At 30.8% G+C, this 20,920-nt stretch overlaps 1 protein-coding gene across 1 annotated transcript; it reads left to right on the top strand.

Moving 5' to 3' along the window:
• The first annotated feature begins 1,755 nt into the window (after positions 1–1,755).
• Positions 1,756–6,112, top strand: LOC25489568 (betaine aldehyde dehydrogenase 1, chloroplastic). Its single transcript, XM_013605592.3, has 15 exons — positions 1,756–1,896; positions 2,010–2,152; positions 2,871–2,951; positions 3,042–3,190; positions 3,262–3,354; positions 3,434–3,557; positions 3,692–3,757; positions 3,898–3,964; positions 4,195–4,271; positions 4,482–4,595; positions 5,087–5,164; positions 5,248–5,399; positions 5,493–5,553; positions 5,648–5,754; positions 5,846–6,112. Exons 1-15 carry the CDS (start codon positions 1,788–1,790, stop codon positions 5,937–5,939), a joined length of 1,515 nt encoding a protein of 504 aa, XP_013461046.2. The 5' UTR covers positions 1,756–1,787; the 3' UTR covers positions 5,940–6,112.
• Positions 6,113–20,920: the final 14,808 nt, after the last annotated feature.

Raw genomic sequence — 20,920 nt, 5'->3', positions numbered from 1 at the left:
GTACCAAAATAATCGAAGTAATATTAAAGATCGTATCCACGAGGACCGTTGTTTTTTTTGGGAACGAGGACCGTTGTTAACTTCTACTTAGCAATTTCATTATAAAAAGGATGTATTAAATTTTAGGTTGCCCTAGGCAGTCGAGTTGGTATTTGTAACATAAACTGTGTAAAGACGGTAAAAGTTGGTTTTAGAAATTAATGAGAAAAATATGGTTAAGATCTTCAAATCCTCTAATGTTCTTCTACGGTAATTTGCACCCCAATTCAATCAATGTTCATATAATTTAACGACAAATTAACAAGATAATTCTACTCAATCTCTTGACCTAGAACTCTCTCCGCGAGTGACAATCCCTTAATCTCTTAAGTGAATTCAAGACTCTTGGAGGTTTTAACAGTCCGTTAATCCATGAGTCATAGCCTAATAATTTTCTATCTCTAACTTAATTACTTAGGTTAAACCTATTACCTAGATCAGAGTCAAAAGCCAAGGCTAGTGGTCATTCAAGTTTTAAGATCAATTTGCACATTCACGATGCTAGTGCTAGTAGTCAATAATAAACATAAAACAACATTAAACACAAGGTAATATGAATTAAACTAGTCTTTCATTAATATTCAAGAGAGTTCATACAAATTAGGTTTCCATAGAGTTACATCAGATTCACTAAGTCTCAACTACAAGGAGATTAGTTACTCATAGCTAAAGTACAAGATAACTAATGCAAAAGTAAAGATTCATACATGTATTGAATAACTGACTATGAGTTTTGATGGTCGCCCACCAGATCTTTAGTGCTTCAGCTCCAAAATATGCCTTTTCTCTCTAAAATTTTGACCTTCAGAAAATTCGTGTTCCTTGTATAGCCACATGTAAAATCGGCCATCAAAGGTGTAAAATCGGCCACCGAAATCTCAATAAATAAAAAAATGTGTTCCCCACTCCTGGGAAATCGGCGCCCAATTTGTGAAAATTGGCGGCTTAAAATTGTTGAAACAAAATGGTCGTCATGGCCTTGAAATCGGTGCCCGATTTGTATGAAATCGGCGCCTGATTTGTGCTTCTTGAGATTTCCAATTTTATGTTCTTTTTGTCTTTTAGCTCCCAAGATCACAATGAGTTTCATATTAAAAATACATAAAAAATGACTAAAAAAAAGAGAGATGATAGAGTGTCATCAGTAGCGTTTTCCTAAAAAAAAAATAGTTGTGCTATTTGGAGCGAAGCAATTTGTCCCGAATGTATCACGAATAACTTAGATATATGTCTTGTTAACAAGTGATAACTTTCATGTAAGAAAAGTGTTCTTTGATGTTAAAGATAAAAAAATGGAAACAATTGATAACTTTCATTTAAAAAACGTTGTTTTTTGATGATTGAATGTGATGAATATACAAATCCAAAAAAGAAATTTATACTTTAAATTTCTTATCAAATACTCTAGGGCCATTTGTTAGCATTCCCTTAGTGCAATACATGGATGGATGGATATAGGACACAAATTTAATTATTTATGATGCGCTTACTTTACACTGTTGTGATGCGGTTGTTAACAACTTTGTGGAACAAAGAGCATTTTCCTTAAAAAAATGATTATAAGCTAACACCCATTATATTAACATACAAAATCACGTGTCGTGCAATATTTTGTGTGCCGAGCCATATAGAAAATTAGAAATCATCTATTTAATATTATGATTATAGCATGGACCATTGTTGATCCAATCCTTGAAAAAGAGAAGAAACATATACACAAGCTAACAGTGCGTGACAGAGAGGAAAATATGGCAATAGCAGTAGCAAGTAGACAATTATTCATAGATGGAGAGTGGAAAGCTCCTATACTCAACAAAAGGATTCCAATAATCAATCCCTCCAATGAAAACATCATAGGTACTTTGTTTAGTCCCTCTCATTTTTAATGTTTCTGTTTTTTTATCAAAGTATGATATGATAATAACTACTTCTATGTTGTGGCATTGTGTGAATGGTTGACACACATGCAGGGGATATACCTGCTGCTACTAAGGAAGATGTTGACCTTGCTGTGGATGCTGCTAAAAGAGCCATTTCCAGAAACAAAGGTAGAGATTGGTGTACTGCTTCTGGTTCTGTTCGTGCTGGCTATCTTCGAGCAATTGCTGCAAAGGTTCTAATTTCTTGCTGGATTGAAGGGACTAATAAACTTTATTCTATTTTTAAGTGTAAAACCAATTTATGGTTTGTTTGAATTGACTTGAACTTATCTACTAGTATAATCACTTATGAGACTATTTCTAAAACTTATGAAGATCGTAAATCTTCCAACATACTTAATGAAAACAACTTATAACTTATATAAAAATAATTTAACTTTATTTTACCTTTTGACATGGCCTGCCCAACATAATGTGAAGATGAAGTCTTGAGAGAACATAGAAATAAAGCCAGACAAATGTGACCTATTTCACTAAAAATTGTAAGAAAAAGAAAATGAAAGTTATATTTTACAAAAAATAAACTAATATTTTTTTGGTAAGAAAGTTGAAAATATATTGATTATATGGTGGATTCTAGGTCTTGAAATTTATAAAATTCCAAAATAATCTATGATATTGAAAATCCTTAACCACATTAGCCCTTTCGAGAAAATTTCAGCGATTATATATTGACTAACCAAAAGACTCATGTGATCGATGATTTTAAATTTCTGAAATCATATTAGAATTTCGTTTATTTATGTGACCAAATTATGGGATGCCTACAATTTTAGGACTAAATTGGTGATTCACTCCTTAACATGACTACTTAAATTTACTCTTTGACTGATCTAGTTGTGCTTGTCTTGAGACCTGACTAGTTATCCTTTTTCTTTTCCTTTATCACAGGTAACTGAGAAAAAGAATGAACTAGGCAAACTGGAATCAATTGATTGTGGAAAACCATTGGATGAAGCACTAGGGGACATGGTAATTAGTAGCATTTGAATATTTGTCATTGAAAAAACATGTTGCATTTTTTGCTTACTTGGGACCTGTTGTGGTTTGATGATTATCTAGGGCGGTGTTATTGGTTGTTTTGAGTACTATGCTGGACTTGCTGAAGGATTGGATACAAAGCAAAAAGCTCCTATATCTCTTCCTATGAATACCTTCAAAAGCTATGTTCTCAAGGAGCCTATTGGTGTTGTTGCATTAATTACTCCATGGTATGACATCTGTTTTTTCTTCATCTTATTTGCTTATGAATTCCTTTTCAGTAATTGTTTTTATATTTTAGGAACTATCCTCTCTCAATGGCGGCAAGGAAAATTGCTCCAGCTCTGGCTGCTGGTTGTGCTGCAATCTTGAAGCCGTCTGAATTGGCATCTGTGTATGTTTTCATCAACTATTACAAACTTGATTATTTGTTAAGTTGATTTATCATGTTTTCTTTTTGTTTACAAATTTAGGACTTGTTTGGAGTTAGGTGAAATATGCAGAGAAGTTGGCCTTCCTCCCGGTGTCTTAAATATTGTCACTGGATTAGGCCATGAAGCTGGCGCTTCTTTGGCATCTCATCCTGATGTAGATATGGTTCGAAACTTCAAAATATTTTAGTCATTAGTGGAATCAAAACTATAAGGAGCTAGATATTGTTGCAAGTGTTGATATATTTCCATCTTTTAAGTTTGCTAAAATATTGTACCATTGTGCCCGCTATTTGATAGATTTCCTTTACCGGTAGCTCTGCAACTGGGAGCAAGATTATGACAGCTGCAGCACAACTAATCAAGGTATTTTTAAGCATGAATATCTACAAATTCTTTTTAAACAAGATTATTGCCATTGTTATTTGTTTCACATGTGGTCTTGTTGATTTTGAACAAGTGACCGAATTCACAACAATATCGAATTTGTGTTTTCTTGTTTGCAGCCTGTTTTTCTAGAGCTCGGTGGAAAGAGCCCAATACTTGTTTTTGAGGATGTTGACCTTGATAAGGGTTGGTGTGCCTTCTCAAATATGTATAGTTTGTGGAATCACTTATCGTTTGCATTTTGGCATCACATTTTATAGACAGACCATATTTTAATTTCATGCACTGTGGAATCACATTTCCCATTATACATTATAGTCGAGTAAATTTTCGGTATCCAAAACCTATTGCATGATCGAAAACATTTTCCCATATACGGTTGATGATTTATTGATCTGTTTTCCATCATTAAACAGTTGCTGAATGGACCATCTATGGCTGCTTCTATACAAATGGTCAGATATGCAGTGCAACATCTCGCCTTATTGTGCATGTAAGTTTAACAGACACGCTACAATTCTCCATTCCATCAATAATACATGTTCATGCACATGAATATGAATTTGTAGCTCACTTTTCTAATTTTTTCAGCATAAATGAGAGTGTTAGATTTCCTTACATTGTGGTAGAGTTTTGTCAGAAAACCTCATAGAGATTCCATTGGCTTTGGATAAAAAATTGATCAACACTTTTATGATTTCAGGAAAGTATAGCTGTAGAATTTGTGAATAGACTTGTGAAATGGGCCAAAAACATCAAAATTTCAGACCCCTTGGAAGAAGGTTGCAGGCTAGGCCCTATTGTCAGTGAAGCACAGGTATGTTTGCTCTTTGCTGTTTATCACTTCTTTGGCTTTAGACATAATTTTAGGTTGAAGACATTATTCGCGGTTGATACGTAATCCGGGAAATCAACTGCTTTAGTTTATAACATTATTCGCGATTGAAGACATATCTACTTGCAAAATGAGGGTTTTAGTCTATGACTTTTAGTTTGCTTAAAACATGCAGTTGATATGTACTCCGGAAAATCAACTGGCAACTGCTAACATGGACTTACTGTATTTGTCTTGTGTTTGTTCAAACTTTCTCCATTGTCCAAAATGTAAACATACGGTAGTGAGATATTAGTGATTATGATCAAAGTTGAATGCATTGTGTGGTGATTTAAAGTTTTATGTAGTAAACATGATTTAGTTTTCTATCTGGTTTGCAGTTTAAAAACATTAAAATTGATTTCAGAATTATTTGAATTAAAAAAAAAAAAAAAAGACAATACAATATCTAATATCTGTGTTATATGATTTAGTATAAGAAAGTATTGAATTTTATCTCAACGGCTAAGAGTGAGGGTGCAACAATTTTAACTGGTGGGCGTCGACCAGAGGTATGAGTATACTCTTGAGCATGTTCGGTTCTGTTTTTCTGCATTTTGCACGAGAAATAATACGTCTTCAAATTCGATGGCAGAATTTAAAGAAGGGATACTTTGTTGAACCAACCATCATAACAGATGTGACTACTTCAATGCAAATTTGGAGAGAAGAGGTTTTTGGACCTGTACTCTCTGTGAAAACATTTAGCACCGAGGAAGAAGCTATTGACCTAGCCAATGACACCCAGTGAGTTGATGAACTGATCATTATTTCATTTCTAAACCACTTTTATCTTGACTTGTGGATTGATATCAAAGTCACAAACATGATATTTCACAGCTATGGCTTGGGGTCTGCTGTGATGTCAAATGATTTAGAAAGATGCGAGCGCTTATCTAAGGTGAGACTAATCCAATATATTTTAAAAAAAAAACAACAAAATTATTCGACTTTTACTAACTGAATGGTTTGAACTTTATATTTGTTTTCTGCAGGTTCTTAAATCTGGAATTGTATGGATCAATTGTGCTCAAACAGGTTTCGTTCGAGCTCCATGGGGAGGCATTAAACGTAGTGGTTTTGGTCGAGAATTAGGAGAATGGTATGACCCTTGTTTTCTAAAATCTACAAAATAAATTAAATATGAAACCTGAGAATTAGAGTCTGAATTTTTATTGTTGTTTTCCATTCAGGGGACTTGATAATTACTTGAGTGTGAAGCAAGTTACTAGGTACATATCTGATGAGCAGTGGGGCTGGTATCAATCCCCTTCAAAGATGTCATAGTTAACTATGTAAAGTGATGATAAACTTGACTTCTAAACTCTGGCATCGAATAAGGTTTGGTGTGGGTGACACCAAGTTTCAACTCATTCTATCATTACAGTTTATTTTGTTTATCATATTTAAATACAACTGTTTTCTTTTTTATCAGAAGATTTGAATTATTTTGTTTATCATTGATATGGCATCGTCAAGTTGTGTTTTTTCTCAAACTGCTTTCTGCGAAAATTGGGTGAATTATGATCAGAATAGTCATTTTACAGTGTTGGTTAACCTATTTGAAGTTCACTGTTATTAGACTAATGATTAGTCATAATTAGGAGATTACTTGGAGTGTAAGCAAGTGTGGAAACTATCACTTGTATGTGTAATATGGCTATATATATAAGGGTCATGTAGTATCAATAATGAATGAGAATCACATTTCCACTTTACAATTGGTATATGGAGCCCAAACTCGGGTCTTGTTTGCTTGGAAGAAAACAATATCGTAGTTTTTTGGTGGGAAAGTTGGTTACACAAGTCAGTTGGTTTGGTAATATCATTGCACGCGTTCAACTTCGTCGTTATTCAACTTCAAGATTCTTCGTTCGTTTCAATTTCTTTTACGAAATTCAATTTCATCTTGTAATCTTTCTCTTTGATTCTTGTTTTGGTGTCTCGATTATGGCTGAAAGCTTAAATTTCATGCAACCTGCAATCCATAAATTCAATAGGTTTTACAAACATTGGACAATGTTGATGGAAAACTTGCTTCGCTCAATGGAATATTGGAGATTAATTGAAAATGGTGTAACTATCAGCTTTTCTTGAATGAAGATCATAGTTGATTTTTTTTTTTTTGGTAGATAGACGAAATGACAAAGTCATTATAAACTCACACACACAAGTGGAGGTACCGGGGTTCGAACCCTGGTCATGGCATCCGGCCTAACAATTTCGGCATTTTGCCAGTTGAATTAAGACTTCTGGATGATCAAGTTGATTTCTAGGGTTAATGGTGTTTTACCCCTGTAATATAGGTCATTTTTGGTTTTTCCCTGTAAAATATTTTTATTTATTTACCCCCTGTAAAATATTTTTTTTTGGAATACCCCCCTAATAGGTCATAAAAAAACGACTTTATTTTTTTAAAGGGGGGTAAATCAAAAAAAAAAAATTATAGAGGGGAAAATAAAAAAATGACCTATATTACAGGGGGTAAAGCACCATTAACCCTGATTTCTATTATGACAAAAATTAAAGTTAATAAAGATATTTTTAATTCAAAATTAATTTAGGATTCGTTAAGATTGTTTTAACGAGTATATTAAGTTTGACTAAGATTAGATCAAATTTGATTCAAAATTAAAATTATGATTAAATTCATATGAAGTCAAGTTTAATATTTAGGCTTAATAGTAGTTTTCACCCTCTAACTTTCACGAAGTTGTAATTTTGGCCCCTAAGAAAAACAAACTACAAAATCGCCCTCTAAGTTTTGCAACTATGGCAGTTTTGGCCCCCAAGACACAAAAAAAAACACGTGGGACATCACTTAAGGTGCCACGTCAGCGTAGACCGAGTCAAAATTGACATTAGGGGCCAAAACTGCCACATGTGCAAAAATTAGGGGGCGATTTTATAATTTTTTTTTCTTAGGGAGTCAAAATTACAACTTTAAAAAAGGTAGAGAGCTAAAACTGCTATTAAGGTTAATATTTATTATCATGTGTATTATATGTTACTAGCGTCCATACGTACACATGTACCTAGCTGTTTGATTTTCTCGCACAAGACTATATAGTTGGTTGTCTCTAAATTATGATAAAATGAATCTGAATTACTGTATTTTTAATTCAAATTTGAATTATCCTTAAAAAAAAATCAAATTTAAATTAAGATTTCATCAAATTTGAATCAAATCAAATATTATTGGAAAAAATTCAAGTCTCACATTGGATAGATAAGACTCTTGAGAAAAGTATATAAGGAGGAGGCAATCATCACCTTACAAGCTGGTTTTGTGAGGATGAGTTAGACCCTAAAATTTTAACATGGTATCAGAGCTTGTCGAATTCAAGGGCCGCCTAAACCTATTCACACACCAAGCCCAGAGAGTGAGTGCTGGGCGTGAGGGAGATGTATTGGGAAAAATCCAAGTCTCACATCAGATAGATAAGACTCTTGAAAAAAGTATATAAAAAGGAGACAATCCTCACCTTACAAGCCAATTTTGTGAGGATGAGTTAGACCCTAAAATTTTAACAAATATAATATACTATTATACTCCTTAAATCTAAACGATGCTTCAAATTTGAAATTATGATCAAATTCTATCATTTGATCATGTAAAAGAGAGATAAAATTGTAAAATAAAAAGTTTAAATGAAAGTTTCATGGGTTAAAGTAGGACAGAGGATACCATGCATAACCATCTTTAACTCTAATTAGTAGTACCATGGCATAACTCTTATTACTAGTAGAAGCTATAAGATGATCTTTGTATTTGTAGCTAACCTGTATTGTAAACATGAAACAGGTTGACTTGGTTCTTTTTGGTCATGTGCATAGATATGAAAGAATTTGTTCTATCCATCAAATCAATGCAAAGTTAGGCCTATAAAGATCAATATGAATAACAGAAATTATAGTGCCCTTGTACATTCTGCTATTGGCATGGCTCGCTTCACCTTGATAAATTATCAAGTTCGTGCTATTTAGTTTGGACCAATTAAGCCATATCATATATCATATATGGACATTTGATTGCATTCATCTCCTATGAGGAATGGCACTGCATTCTAAGCTATCTTTTGGTGTACCGGTAATGCTTCCTAACAAATAGTTTAACAACTTTGAAGTGGAAAAGAAAACAACCATTCCTAATAGTAGCACTTTTGAAAAGAGAGAGAGAAAACCATAGTTGATAGGTGCAAGCAACATTTCAACGCATGTTATACTGATATTAGTGATATGCTTAAATTCAAATCACTGGAAAACCTAGTGTTTTACCAAAATTTTAACCAATTGTAGCAATGTGTATGCAGGTAAGAAATATAGGGAAACATTCATAAAGTTGATAATATGAAGAGATGATGAATAAATTTGGTTTTCCTATTTGATCAAACATTAAATTCAACAGAGTTGATACACAAAAATAAGAGTAAACATGAATTGAACCTATAACGCATTAGAAAAGTCAGCAAACTAATTGATATCATATTTCTAATTATTTCAATAAGAATGCTAGCAACACTCATTCTAACACACACTCTCTTTGATTGGTTAAAATTCACATGGGTCCTACCAAATCATGTAAGTCCCATATAAATTTGGTGGTTCACATGTGAGTTTTAACCAATCAAAGAGAGTGTGTTGAAAAATATTTGTTAGAATGTGTGTTGCTAGCATTTCTCTTATTTCAATTATCTAACGTCAACCTTAATATAATAACTAATAACTCAACTAAACATTAAACCTGTGTATTTTACTACTGGGTCGAGTCTGACTCTGGAAAAAACCTCCTTGATTGGAAAAAAAAAGTGACGACTTCATGCTTGACATCCCTAGGGAACCTGCATTGTTGCTCCAAACACCGGTGCCCCGCCTCCTACACCGTGATTATCATCGTCATTGTTGGAGCAGAGTGTGATTTCCACCACTGATTGAATTACAGAGTGAGAATGAGAGATTTGGAAAGGCATGTGGTCGTGAAAGGATGGGTGGATTCTATCCGCCATGATATGTTTGAAAGGGGACTTATCAAAATGATCACAACGAAGACATGAGCGACATAGAGGACAATTAGGTTGTTTATGAAGCCAAGCATCAATGCAAGCGAGATGGAAAGTGTGGGAACAAAGAGGGAGAGTGCGAATGTAATCATTGTTTTCAAATTCAACCAAGCAAATGGTGCACTCATGATTAGATTCATCTTGTATAGGTTTAGTGGTATTGTAGATGAACGAGGGAATGGTGTTTATAACACTCTTTTCCAAGCCATAGGCGTGTACGTGTGGGACCTCCACCATTGTGGACTGGGACTCCACATTGTTCAATGAGATGGAAGTGAGGAAACTCTGGTGTTGGAACTTTTGGATAAGGCGGAAACATGTTACTATGACCAAGGTGCCGGCAAAGAGCATAAGTAAGAGTAGTGGTGATGCTATCCAGGGTAGAGTGGACTCTAGAACCATTGAAAATAATGGATGAGCTTTGATGGTCATAGTTTTGGGATACTTGAGACTGATGACTGATGAGAATGGGAGTGAGAAGAAATGTTTGTGGTTTTTATGTTTGGTTTCCTGGTTTTTGGGTTGTTTTGTTAATGAGCAATACTATGTACGCAGTAGGCGGGTTTCTTTTTTCTATTTTGGGTATAATTCCATAATAAATGCATTCCAAAATTAAATTAATTGTCCAAACAATATTTAGTGATTCCTAAATATTAGAAAAATTCCATTACCAGTGCTAACGTTAAAGATAGACTCGATCTCGACTACACATACACAGCATGTCTCATTTTTTTAAGGAATTTTTGTAAGAGAAATAAATCTTTTTTAAAATAAATTCATTATGTTTGACTTAGAGTCCGTTAAATATTTTGACAGAGAGGAGGAATGAGCAATGAGAGGAGAGATTTTAATTATATGGGTGATAACAAGGATGTTTTTGGTTTTTATTTCTAGAGGAGAGTAGTTTTTGGTTGGCAACCCCATATATTGGGACACCATATTTAACACAAAAAAACAAAATTAAATAAAAGAACAAATTATTTTTATTATTATTCTTATTATTTTTAAAATTTTTTAAAAGTATCTATTTATAAATAAATAACACCAATAGCGCTATAAGGCGGTCGACCATAGTGAAGGGCTATCAAAGCTCATTCCCAACCGTCATGGGACGTTAGAGTCCCACTGTTGACATTTGTGGATCATCGGTCTACCGCCGCCAACTACTGTGGAGTTGTCGGAACTACATTGGAAGTCAACAACAATCAACGTATCTTTCTTTTTTGGTGGTGGCCGATCAAGGTCTGAACACCGAACCTTACATATACTATGCATTGTTCCTACTAACTGAGTTAAGTTCACGCCCTTTAAAAAAAAAAGTGTTTACTTATACATAAAAGAGATACCAACTTTTTTTCTTTCATATTTTTCCTTAAATTTATACTATTTTATTTATAAATTTTATTCGTGGTGGCCAGAGTTTGAACACCGAACCTTACATATATTATGTATCGTCTCTACCAACTCATGTAAACTTACGCCCTTTAAAAAAAATGTGTTTACTTATACATAAAAAAGATACCAACTTTTTTTCTGCCATATTTTTCCTTAAATTTATACTATTTTATTTATAAATTTTATTGATACTTATCCAATCAAATAATTGAATTTTTTATACCAATACAAGTATAAAATAGGATACAAAATTGATGTTGTAACGCTCTATTTTATTATTTATTTATTTTATTGAGTTTAGATGTCTTTTTATAATTTAGTCGATTTATTTTGATGAGTGATATTTTGTTATGTTATATGTTGGTATTTATTAGTGTAATATATATGTTATTTATTGTAGAAATATATTTGTTATTTGGTGTAGAAATATATATATATATATATATATTATCTGGTGTAGAAATATATATGTTATCTCGTGTAGAAATATATTTCTTATTTGATGTAGAAATATATATGTTATAGAGATATATTTGTTATTTGTTGTAGAAATATATTTGTTATAGAGATATATTTGTTATTCATTATAGAAATATTTTATATTTTATATATATATATATATATATATATATATATATATATATTATAATAGAATATTGAGATTTGGAGGGCAGATTTGGAAATAAGAGAAAATAAGTAGGTTAAGGATTTATATAAAATGAGAGAGTTAGAATTAGAAAATAAGGATTACGTGAAACCTGTTTTTGGAGAAAAATGGAGAAAACTAATAGAAGAGAGAAGTCAGAGAAGAGAAGAATCTTGTGATAAGAGGAGCAATCTTGTAGAGTCCAATCATCTAATTTAAGCTAAGTGTGGGACTAACTTTCTCTAATTTTAAGTTGTATAATTCTGAAATTGAGTTTAGCATGTTGTTGGTTGTAGTTATGGGAATTTGGAAATTAGGTTTTGAAGTTGTAATTGATTGTTGGTAGAGTAGAAAATCCGTTGAATTTGTGTAGAATTGATGTTCAGATCATGGATTATTTTTAGTGCAATGTTTTATATGATTTTGAGTGTCTTGACATGTATAGAAATGGTTAGACAAGTTTTTGGATCAAATTTGAGCATAGGGAAGTTAAAATTGGGAATTTGAGGTGAAAAGTGGGTTTTTCCCGTGTTGCTCTCTGACAGCACATCCCGTTTCATGTTCTTGCGTCTTTTTCACACGTTTCTGTTTTGAATTGGCCTTTGGTGTAAACATGAAAGTTGTAGATAATTGAGTTAGCTTTCCAGTGGCTTTGGTTTGACGTGAAAATGATGATTTTTGGTTCTTGAGATATGATGAAAATACTCCAACGAGATCTTAGTGAAATCTTATGAAAATTCAGCATAACCGTTTCTAAGTTAATCCAAAACTTATGGAATAATTTCAAACCTCAAAACTAGAAGTACTGGGAGTTTAATTAAGGGGTTTAAGAGTATTTAACCTATGTTGTGATGGATCTAATTTAGTTTGACGTGAATATCTTTGTTGGATAATTTGAAATACATATATTATGTGAATGTTGTTGTTGAATAATTTAAGTTACATATATTTATGTGGAAAATGTATGTTATAGAAAATAATGTTGTTATACCATTAAAGTTGTTATTATTAATGATGCTATGTTGTGAAGTTGTTGTATGTTGTTGTCTCTGTTGTATTGATTATTAAATCATTAAGTTGTATATGTTGGTCAAGTTGTTAAAGTTGTAAGTTGTTGTCAATGTCGTTAAAGTTGTAAGTTGTTATCGATGTCGTTGAAGTTGTAAGTTGTTGTCGAAGTCGTTGAAGTTGTTGGTTGTCGTTGCATTAGTTGTTGATTCCATGCATACTCATTTACGTTGATGACTTGATGCCCTGTGAGCTTTTGCTCTTTAAGTTGAGGGCTTGATGCCCTAGGAGTGTATTTATGCTCAATACGTTGAGGACTTGATGCCATGTGAGCTTTTGCTCTTTAAGTTGACGGCTTGATGCCCTGGGAGTGTATGTATGCTCAATATGTTGGGGGCTTGATGCTCTGGATTGGTACCACATGCATGATTAAGAAGTCGAAGTTGCATTGTCGAGTCAAAGTCGTTGTTGATGAGTTGTCATCCATGAGTTGTTAAGTTGTTGAGTTGTCTTCTATCCACGTGTTGTTAATGAAGTGCTTATGAAGATTATATGATGTTGTTTATGATATTGATTATGATGTTGTTATGTAGTTTATGATGTTGTTTATGATGTGTTGTTTATGTTGTTATAAGATGATGTATATGATGTGTTGTTTATGTTGTTATAAGATGATGTTTATGATGTGTTGTTTATGTTGTGTTGTCTATGTTGTTATAAGATGATGTTTATGATATATCGTTTATGTTGTTATAAGATGATGTTTATGATGTGAAGATTATGTCGTTATATGATGATGTTTATGATCTGATTATTATGTGATATATGATGTTGTATATAATGTGATGAATATGAAGTTAATGATGATTAGAAGTTTGTTGAGTTATTAATGAAGTATTATAAGAAGAGTTAATGTTATTAATTGATGAAGTTTAAGTTGTTAAATGCTTTTGATGAATTATATGCTTATTATTATTGAATGTGAAATCTCACCCCTTCTGCTTGGAAATGTTGCCCTCACAATTGGGTAACTTGCAGGTAATCAAGATTAGCTATGAAGTGAGTCGACTCTCTCACGTGTCGTCGTCTTAGGGTCGCTATAATACGTAACGGAATGGAAATTTCGGTTGTTGCTTTCTGTTCCTTACGTATTATTTTATGTTATGAGTAAACATGAATTGAACCACCTATAAAGCATTAGAAAAGCCAGCAAACTAAGGCAAATTCTATGGTACATCCAATAAATTTGGGTGTATCGGTACACCAAGTCGTAAAATTAATAATAAATGAGTTGTTTTTCTGAAGAAAAATAATTATTTTCTATCATTGACAACTAAGATAATTAAATTTTATATACCAAAAGCTTCGACGAAATAAAATTTAATTTTTAAGAATTTTTATTACTCATAACAATGAATATTGATTATTTTTTATGACAAAATGTAAATTTTGTAATATGATACTTATAAACAATGAAATGATAGTTTTTCTTATGAAATGACGTTTTCTAAAATATAAATATTGACAAATACCTTTTTATTTCATTAAAGTGATCTTTAATTTATATATTTTGTGAAACAAGAGTACCGGTACACTCAAAATTGTGAGTGTACCATAGAAGTTCCTACAAACTAATTGTTAACGTATTTCTAAATATTTGAATTATATAAGGTCAACCTTAATATAATAACTAATAACTCAACTAAACATTAAACCCGTGTATTTTACTATTGGGTCGAGTCTGACTCTAGAAAGAACCTCCTTGACTGAAAGAGAAAAAAAATGCGACGACTTCATGCTTGACATCCCTAAGGAACCTGCATTGTTGCTCCAAACACCGGTGCCCCATCACCTACACCGTGATTATCATCGTCATTGTTGGAGTAGAGTGTGATTTCCATCACTGATTGAATTACAGAGTGAGAATGAGAGATTTGGAAAGGCATGTGGTCATGAAAGGAGGGGTGGATTCTATCCGACATCATAGGTTTCAAAGGGGACTTATCAAATTGATCACAACGAAGACATGAGCGACAAAGAGGACAGCTAGGTTGTTTATGAAGCCAAGCATCAATGCAAGCGAGATGGAAAATGTGGGAACAAAGAGGGAGGGTGCGAATGTAATCATTGTTTTCAAATTCAACCAAGCAAATGGTGCACTCATGATTAGATTCATCTTGTTTAGATTTAGTGGTATTGTAGATGAACGAGGGAATAGCGTTTATAACACTCTTTTCCAAGCCACAGGCGTGTACGTGTGGGGCCTCCACCATTGTGGACTGGGACTCCACATCGTTCAACGAGATGCTAGTGAGGAAACTCTGGTGTTGGAACCTTTGGATAAGGCGGTAACATGTTACTATGACCAAGGCGCCGGCAAGGAGCATAAGTAATAGTAGTAGTGATGCTATCAAGGGTAGAGTAAACCCTAGAACCATTGAAAATAATGGATGAGCTTTGATGGCCATAGTTTTGGAATACTTGAAACAATGATGAGAATGGGAGTTGAGAAGATGCAAAGAAATGTTTGTGGTTTTTTGTTGTTTTTATTTTTATTTTTTGGTTTTCTGGTTTTTGGGTTGATTTGTTAATGAACAATAATATGTACGCAGTAAGCAGGTTTGTTTTTTCTATTTTGGGTTTATTTTCATAATAAATGCATTCCAAAATTAAATTAATCGTCCAAACAATATTTAATGATTCCTAAAAATTAGAAAAAATCCATTTCCAGTGCTAACGTTAAAAAATAGACTCGATCTCGACTATACATACATACACAGCATGTCTCATTTTTTTAAGGAATTTTCATAAGAGCAATAAATCCTTTTTAAAAGAAATTCACGTTACATATCTTTATACTAACAATTTAGAGTTCTTAGAAATAGCCTATTTCAAATTCCTTTCCTCTAAGAATGTCCACCTCATCAAAAGCCTACTTGGCATATGTTCCCAAAACTTCTCCTAATTTTTAATACAAGCTTAATAATTTTAATTATTATTAAAAACCGTTTTTTATTTAACATTAAATTGTACATAAAGTAAATAGTTGGTTACAATCAGATAATGATTAATATAATTACTGTTTCGATTAAAATTTATATTTTACAATAAAAATTTGAACGTTACAAATCAAATAATTATTAATCTAATTAGTATTCAATTAACATTTATATATAACATTCAAAATTTGGTTGGTTACAAAATTATAATAAATAAACTGAATAAATTATATTTTAAATTTTGGGACGTTACACTAAGGCATTAACCTACTAATTAAAAAATTAATTGTATTAATTAGTTTTTAAGGTTATATAATTAATTTTTGTTTGTTACAAAACTATATTACATAATTATTTATAAGATATTATTAAATATTAAATTAAATTTCAAATGTTATGAAGTTAATTTTTTGTACGTTACATGAAATATAATTTAATCGTTTAATGCACGTTTTATAATATTAAAGACGTTGATAATATTAATTTTAAAACGGTCAAATTGATAATTAATTTATATTAACCGTTATGGTACTATTTTTCTATATAAATAGTAGAGATTTTGGGTATGAGTACATAACAATCACAAAATATAGTTCTTCGTTTTCTGTTCTTTGGTGCTCTGATATCTATATTCTAAACTATTTCTGTAATTTTTCTATTGCAAAGAAAAATGTCTACGAAACACGACTTCATCTCTAATGTTTCACCAAGAAAACAATCGTGAACATTGGTTGTGAGGGTTGTTCGTGCTTGGTTTGGTCAAGACTACAAAAATAAAAAAACTACCATTTTCCATGGAGTTGGTTCTAATGTATCGAAATGTACCTTTTTCATATCGTTTTTCTTTTTTGTTTTTTTTAGTATTTTTTTGTTTAAAGTATAGTGTTCTCATCTTTTTTATCTAGGGTGATCGAATTGGTGCGTCTATACGAAGAACATTGATCTACAAGTTCAAGGAGCAACTCCAAGAGGAATGGTGTTCACGATTTCCTCATTTGATGTTGCTAGCAACAATGGTTCGTATCGACCATCACGCAACGAATACAAACTGAATTTCACAATCAACACAAAAGTCAAACTATCTAAAACTGTTTTGGTCCCAACAAACGTGTATTCGTTTATACCTGCACCTGATGTTTTCAATGAATCTTACGACAACAACTACTTAGTTGGTAAGTGACTATAATTTTCTTCATGTAGATTTTTTTAAATATTATTTTTGCTTACAAAAATAACACAATAATTTATATATTGAATTAATAAAATGTTTTGTTTAATATGATTCAATTGTACGTTATATTCTTTTAATAATAAATAGTAATTTGATTGATATTTTAATGTGTTTTATATATGCAGATGTAATTGGAGTCATGATTGGAGTTGGAGTTGAAAGAGAGTACGAAAGAGATGGTGTAAAAACTAAAATGAATGTCATTGAATTGGATTCAAATGGGTAGGTTTGATTTTATTTTTTTTTGGTAATTGTAATTTTTCAAGACCTGTATTATAGTATTTTTATTAATATTTGTATAATCTTTGACAATTTTAAATAGGAACTGTTTTAACTTTTAAATGTACTCTTTTTGGAGAGTATGTTGAAGAGCTGAACTCTTTCCTATCGTCCGGTTAATCTCAAAATGCTGTTGTAGCCATTATGTTGACAAAAGTTAAATTGTTTCAAGGTAATAATTTATGACTAGCAATTGTGATTGTTTGTTTATACGAATATATATACTTGATTCATATACTTTTGAATCTTAATGATAGGAAAACCAGCATTGCAAAATGCATTTTCTTCCACTAGAATCACATTCAATCCTGAAATTGGTGAAACAAAGGAACTAAGGAAAATGTATATATATATTTTTTAATATAACATTTTTTTTTCTTAATTTATAATATTATTGATTGATACTTTTTAGGGTTAAATATGTTTTTGGTCCCTATAAATATGTCAACTTTTCGTTTTAGTCCCTCTAGAATTTTCCTTCAACCTTTAGCCCCTATAAAATTTTCAATCTTCACTTTTGGTCCCTCTTTTAAAGTAAACTCATATGTAGAATTCATATTTTTTAATAAAACTTTCCAGAAAAATTCAAAATATTACAAGAATCACTCCAACAAAAATTTAGAATTTTTTAACAAAACATGAATTTAATATGAATTTTATATGTTTTACGGTTAAAAATTCATATTTAATTTGTGTTTTGTTAAAAAATTCTAATTTTTTGTAGGAATTGTTTTTAGAATATTATACATATTTTTGCACAATTTCATTAAAAAATACAAAAATTAAATTAAAAATAGGGACCAAAAGTAGTGATTGAAAACTTTATAAGGACTAAAAGTTGAAGGAAAATTTTAAAGGGACTAAAACGAAAAGTTAACATATTTATAGGGACCAAAAACATATTTAACCCTACTTTTTATTATAGCTTTCTTAGTGCAAATACAAATTCTCCTGCATCGGGATTGATCCAGTTACCAAATTCATCTCGCATACCTGTAAATGAGGAGTTTCTCTTACTTACCCCTAGGACCACTATTGAGGAGTTGAAGAATGTTAATAAGGTTTTTTATTTTATTTTATTACAGGTCTATTTTGGTAAAGTTTGTACACCTTTTGGTATAATGTTATTTTGTATGGTGATGCAGGGCACCTCTTTTATTGTCTTGAAAATTTCAATTTTCAAATGAACAAATCGTTTTTGTTGCATGTATTGACACTTCAATAAAATAAAATAAACCAGTTTCCATATTTTCAATTTACAATTTACTTATGTCTTAAACTTTACACAAATTCTAAAATAAATACAAAAATTAAGTTTCCCTAAATGTGAATAATTAGCGATAACCTATTATTTTAAAAATATTGTTTTTGTGTTTTAACTTATTTTTTGTTCACAAATATAAAACCAAACATGATTTGTTAATGCTTTTTTTGTATTCAAAATTTAACATAAAAATTCATTTTTTTTAATGAAATACAAAATATACATATATTTATGAGGTAAATTTTATTCAAAAATGTGCTTATTTTGATAAATTAAAAAAAATAATGTCAATGAATATTATTTATGAAACCAATAAAAATAATAGATGTAACTAAAATTTTGAATTTAGATTTTTTTTATTTATAATTGCGATCATAGAGATCATTGTGATTAAGTAAAAAATTAATATTTTTATTAAGAGTGAAAAATTAAAACATAGGTAATCATATCCATTTGATATATTGAATGACTGACAAACCAAAGCTAATACAAACTCTTACTAATTAGTTAATTGTTTAGAAATATATTAATTATTTATAGTGTTTTTATTTTTTGGGTTTAATTGTACTTTTGTTGATTATTTTATCACTCTCACAAAAATAGTCATCTATAAAATTTAACTTTTTGATCTCAATAAATGATTATTTATTGTTCAATTTTAAATACGAAGATAAAATACCACATAACGTCAAAATTATGGATGAAAAGAAACAAAAACAATAATATTTAAAAAATCTGTTAAAATTTAAATCATATTAAAAAAATTTAAATAAAATGTATCCCGTGCTTGGCACGGGGCGTTACACTAGTTCATTACATTTTACTGTTAATGTTACAGATTTTTAGGTTTTTTCAAGTCATCTATTTCTTGTAATTTATTACCATTATTTGTTTTATAGCAGAGTGTTTTGTTTAGGGTTTAGATACTTACGATTGCGGTAAACATTTTGTTATTTCGTTGTTGTTTTTTATTTTGCTAAGTGACCTTTTTTTTATGTCAGTGACCATTATTTTTTTAGGCGTTATTATTATTATTATTATTATTATTATTATTATTATTATTATTATTATTATTATTATTATTTTGAGTAAATTATTAGAATTATTATTAGTCAATTTCAAATTATAAGTTGATAATCTTTTTACATTTTGAATTTTTCTTCAAAATTCATACAGTTCTTTTAAATCCTAAAATCTCGATCATCGTGAGCTTAGCTCAGTTGCTATGGACAAATGCATAATATATGCAAGGTCTGGGGTTCAAACCTCGACCACAAAAAAAAAACATAAAATCTCGTAAAGTCCGTTGAAATCTTAAAAAATCTCTACTATAAATCCATTTACAAAATCCTGATTGTAAAGAGTCATTTAAAAGAATCTTTTAAAATCCAACATAATCTCACAAAGTCTTTTAAAATCTTCAGGATTTAGTTTGCCAAAATAGTCTGATAAAATCTCAATCAAATACACCCCCTAAATGTGTTTTGGTTTCAATTTTTTTTAAAAAGACACGAAAAACTCATTGTTTTCATTAATGGGAATTTAGTAAATAAGTAAAACTTTTAAAATATTATTTAAGCAACTAAATTAATTTTTTACAAATAAAGAAACAAAATAAAATGTTGAAAATTGGTTTTGTATATTCCTTTTTTTTTTGAATGAAATGTGGTTTTGTATATTCCTGTTTCACAAAACTCCTTTGTGGTTGTTTAAAAAAAAAAAAAAAACTCCTTTTGTGGTCGTGACGTCCATTTAATGATTTTTTTTTTTTAGGTTAAATGCATCTAAAGGTCCTTTTAAGTTTTTTTCGTTTTTTTCAAAGTGGTCATTTAAGTTTAAAAGTCTCAAACAAGTCCTTTAAGTTTCAAAAGTCCCAAACAAGTCCTTTTAATTTTTGAATCGTTTCAAACAAGTCATTTTAAAGGATGATGGTGATGATGATAACAACAAAGAACATTATCCACCATTTGTCATGCCTAAAAAGATGACTAATTTTAAGTGGGTGTTAGGAGCCAGATTTCGTACCAAAGATGAGTTCAAGGAAGCAATTACCAACTATGCTATCTACAATATGACTTGTTTGAAACGATTCAAAAACTAAAAGGACTTGTTTGGGACTTTTGAAACTTAAAGGACCACTTTAGGAAAAATGAAAAACTTAAAGGACCTTTAGATGCGTTTGACCTTTTTTTTTATAAGGATTTGCTGATTTTATTTACTGGATAGCGGATAGATGTACGATTTTTTTATACAGGATAGCTTTACTTTTTTCTAAAAAAAACACCAAAATGAAAAATATATTAATGCCAACAAGGAATTCCAACCTCAAAAGAAATGTAAGACAAAGTTCAGAAAGTTACAACAAACCTAGAATACAAACCAATTA

The sequence above is a fragment of the Medicago truncatula genome, chromosome 3 (assembly GCF_003473485.1).
Source record: "Medicago truncatula cultivar Jemalong A17 chromosome 3, MtrunA17r5.0-ANR, whole genome shotgun sequence".
NCBI classification, from domain to species: Eukaryota; Viridiplantae; Streptophyta; class Magnoliopsida; order Fabales; family Fabaceae; genus Medicago; species Medicago truncatula.
This window is presented reverse-complemented; position numbering and strand designations above follow the sequence as displayed.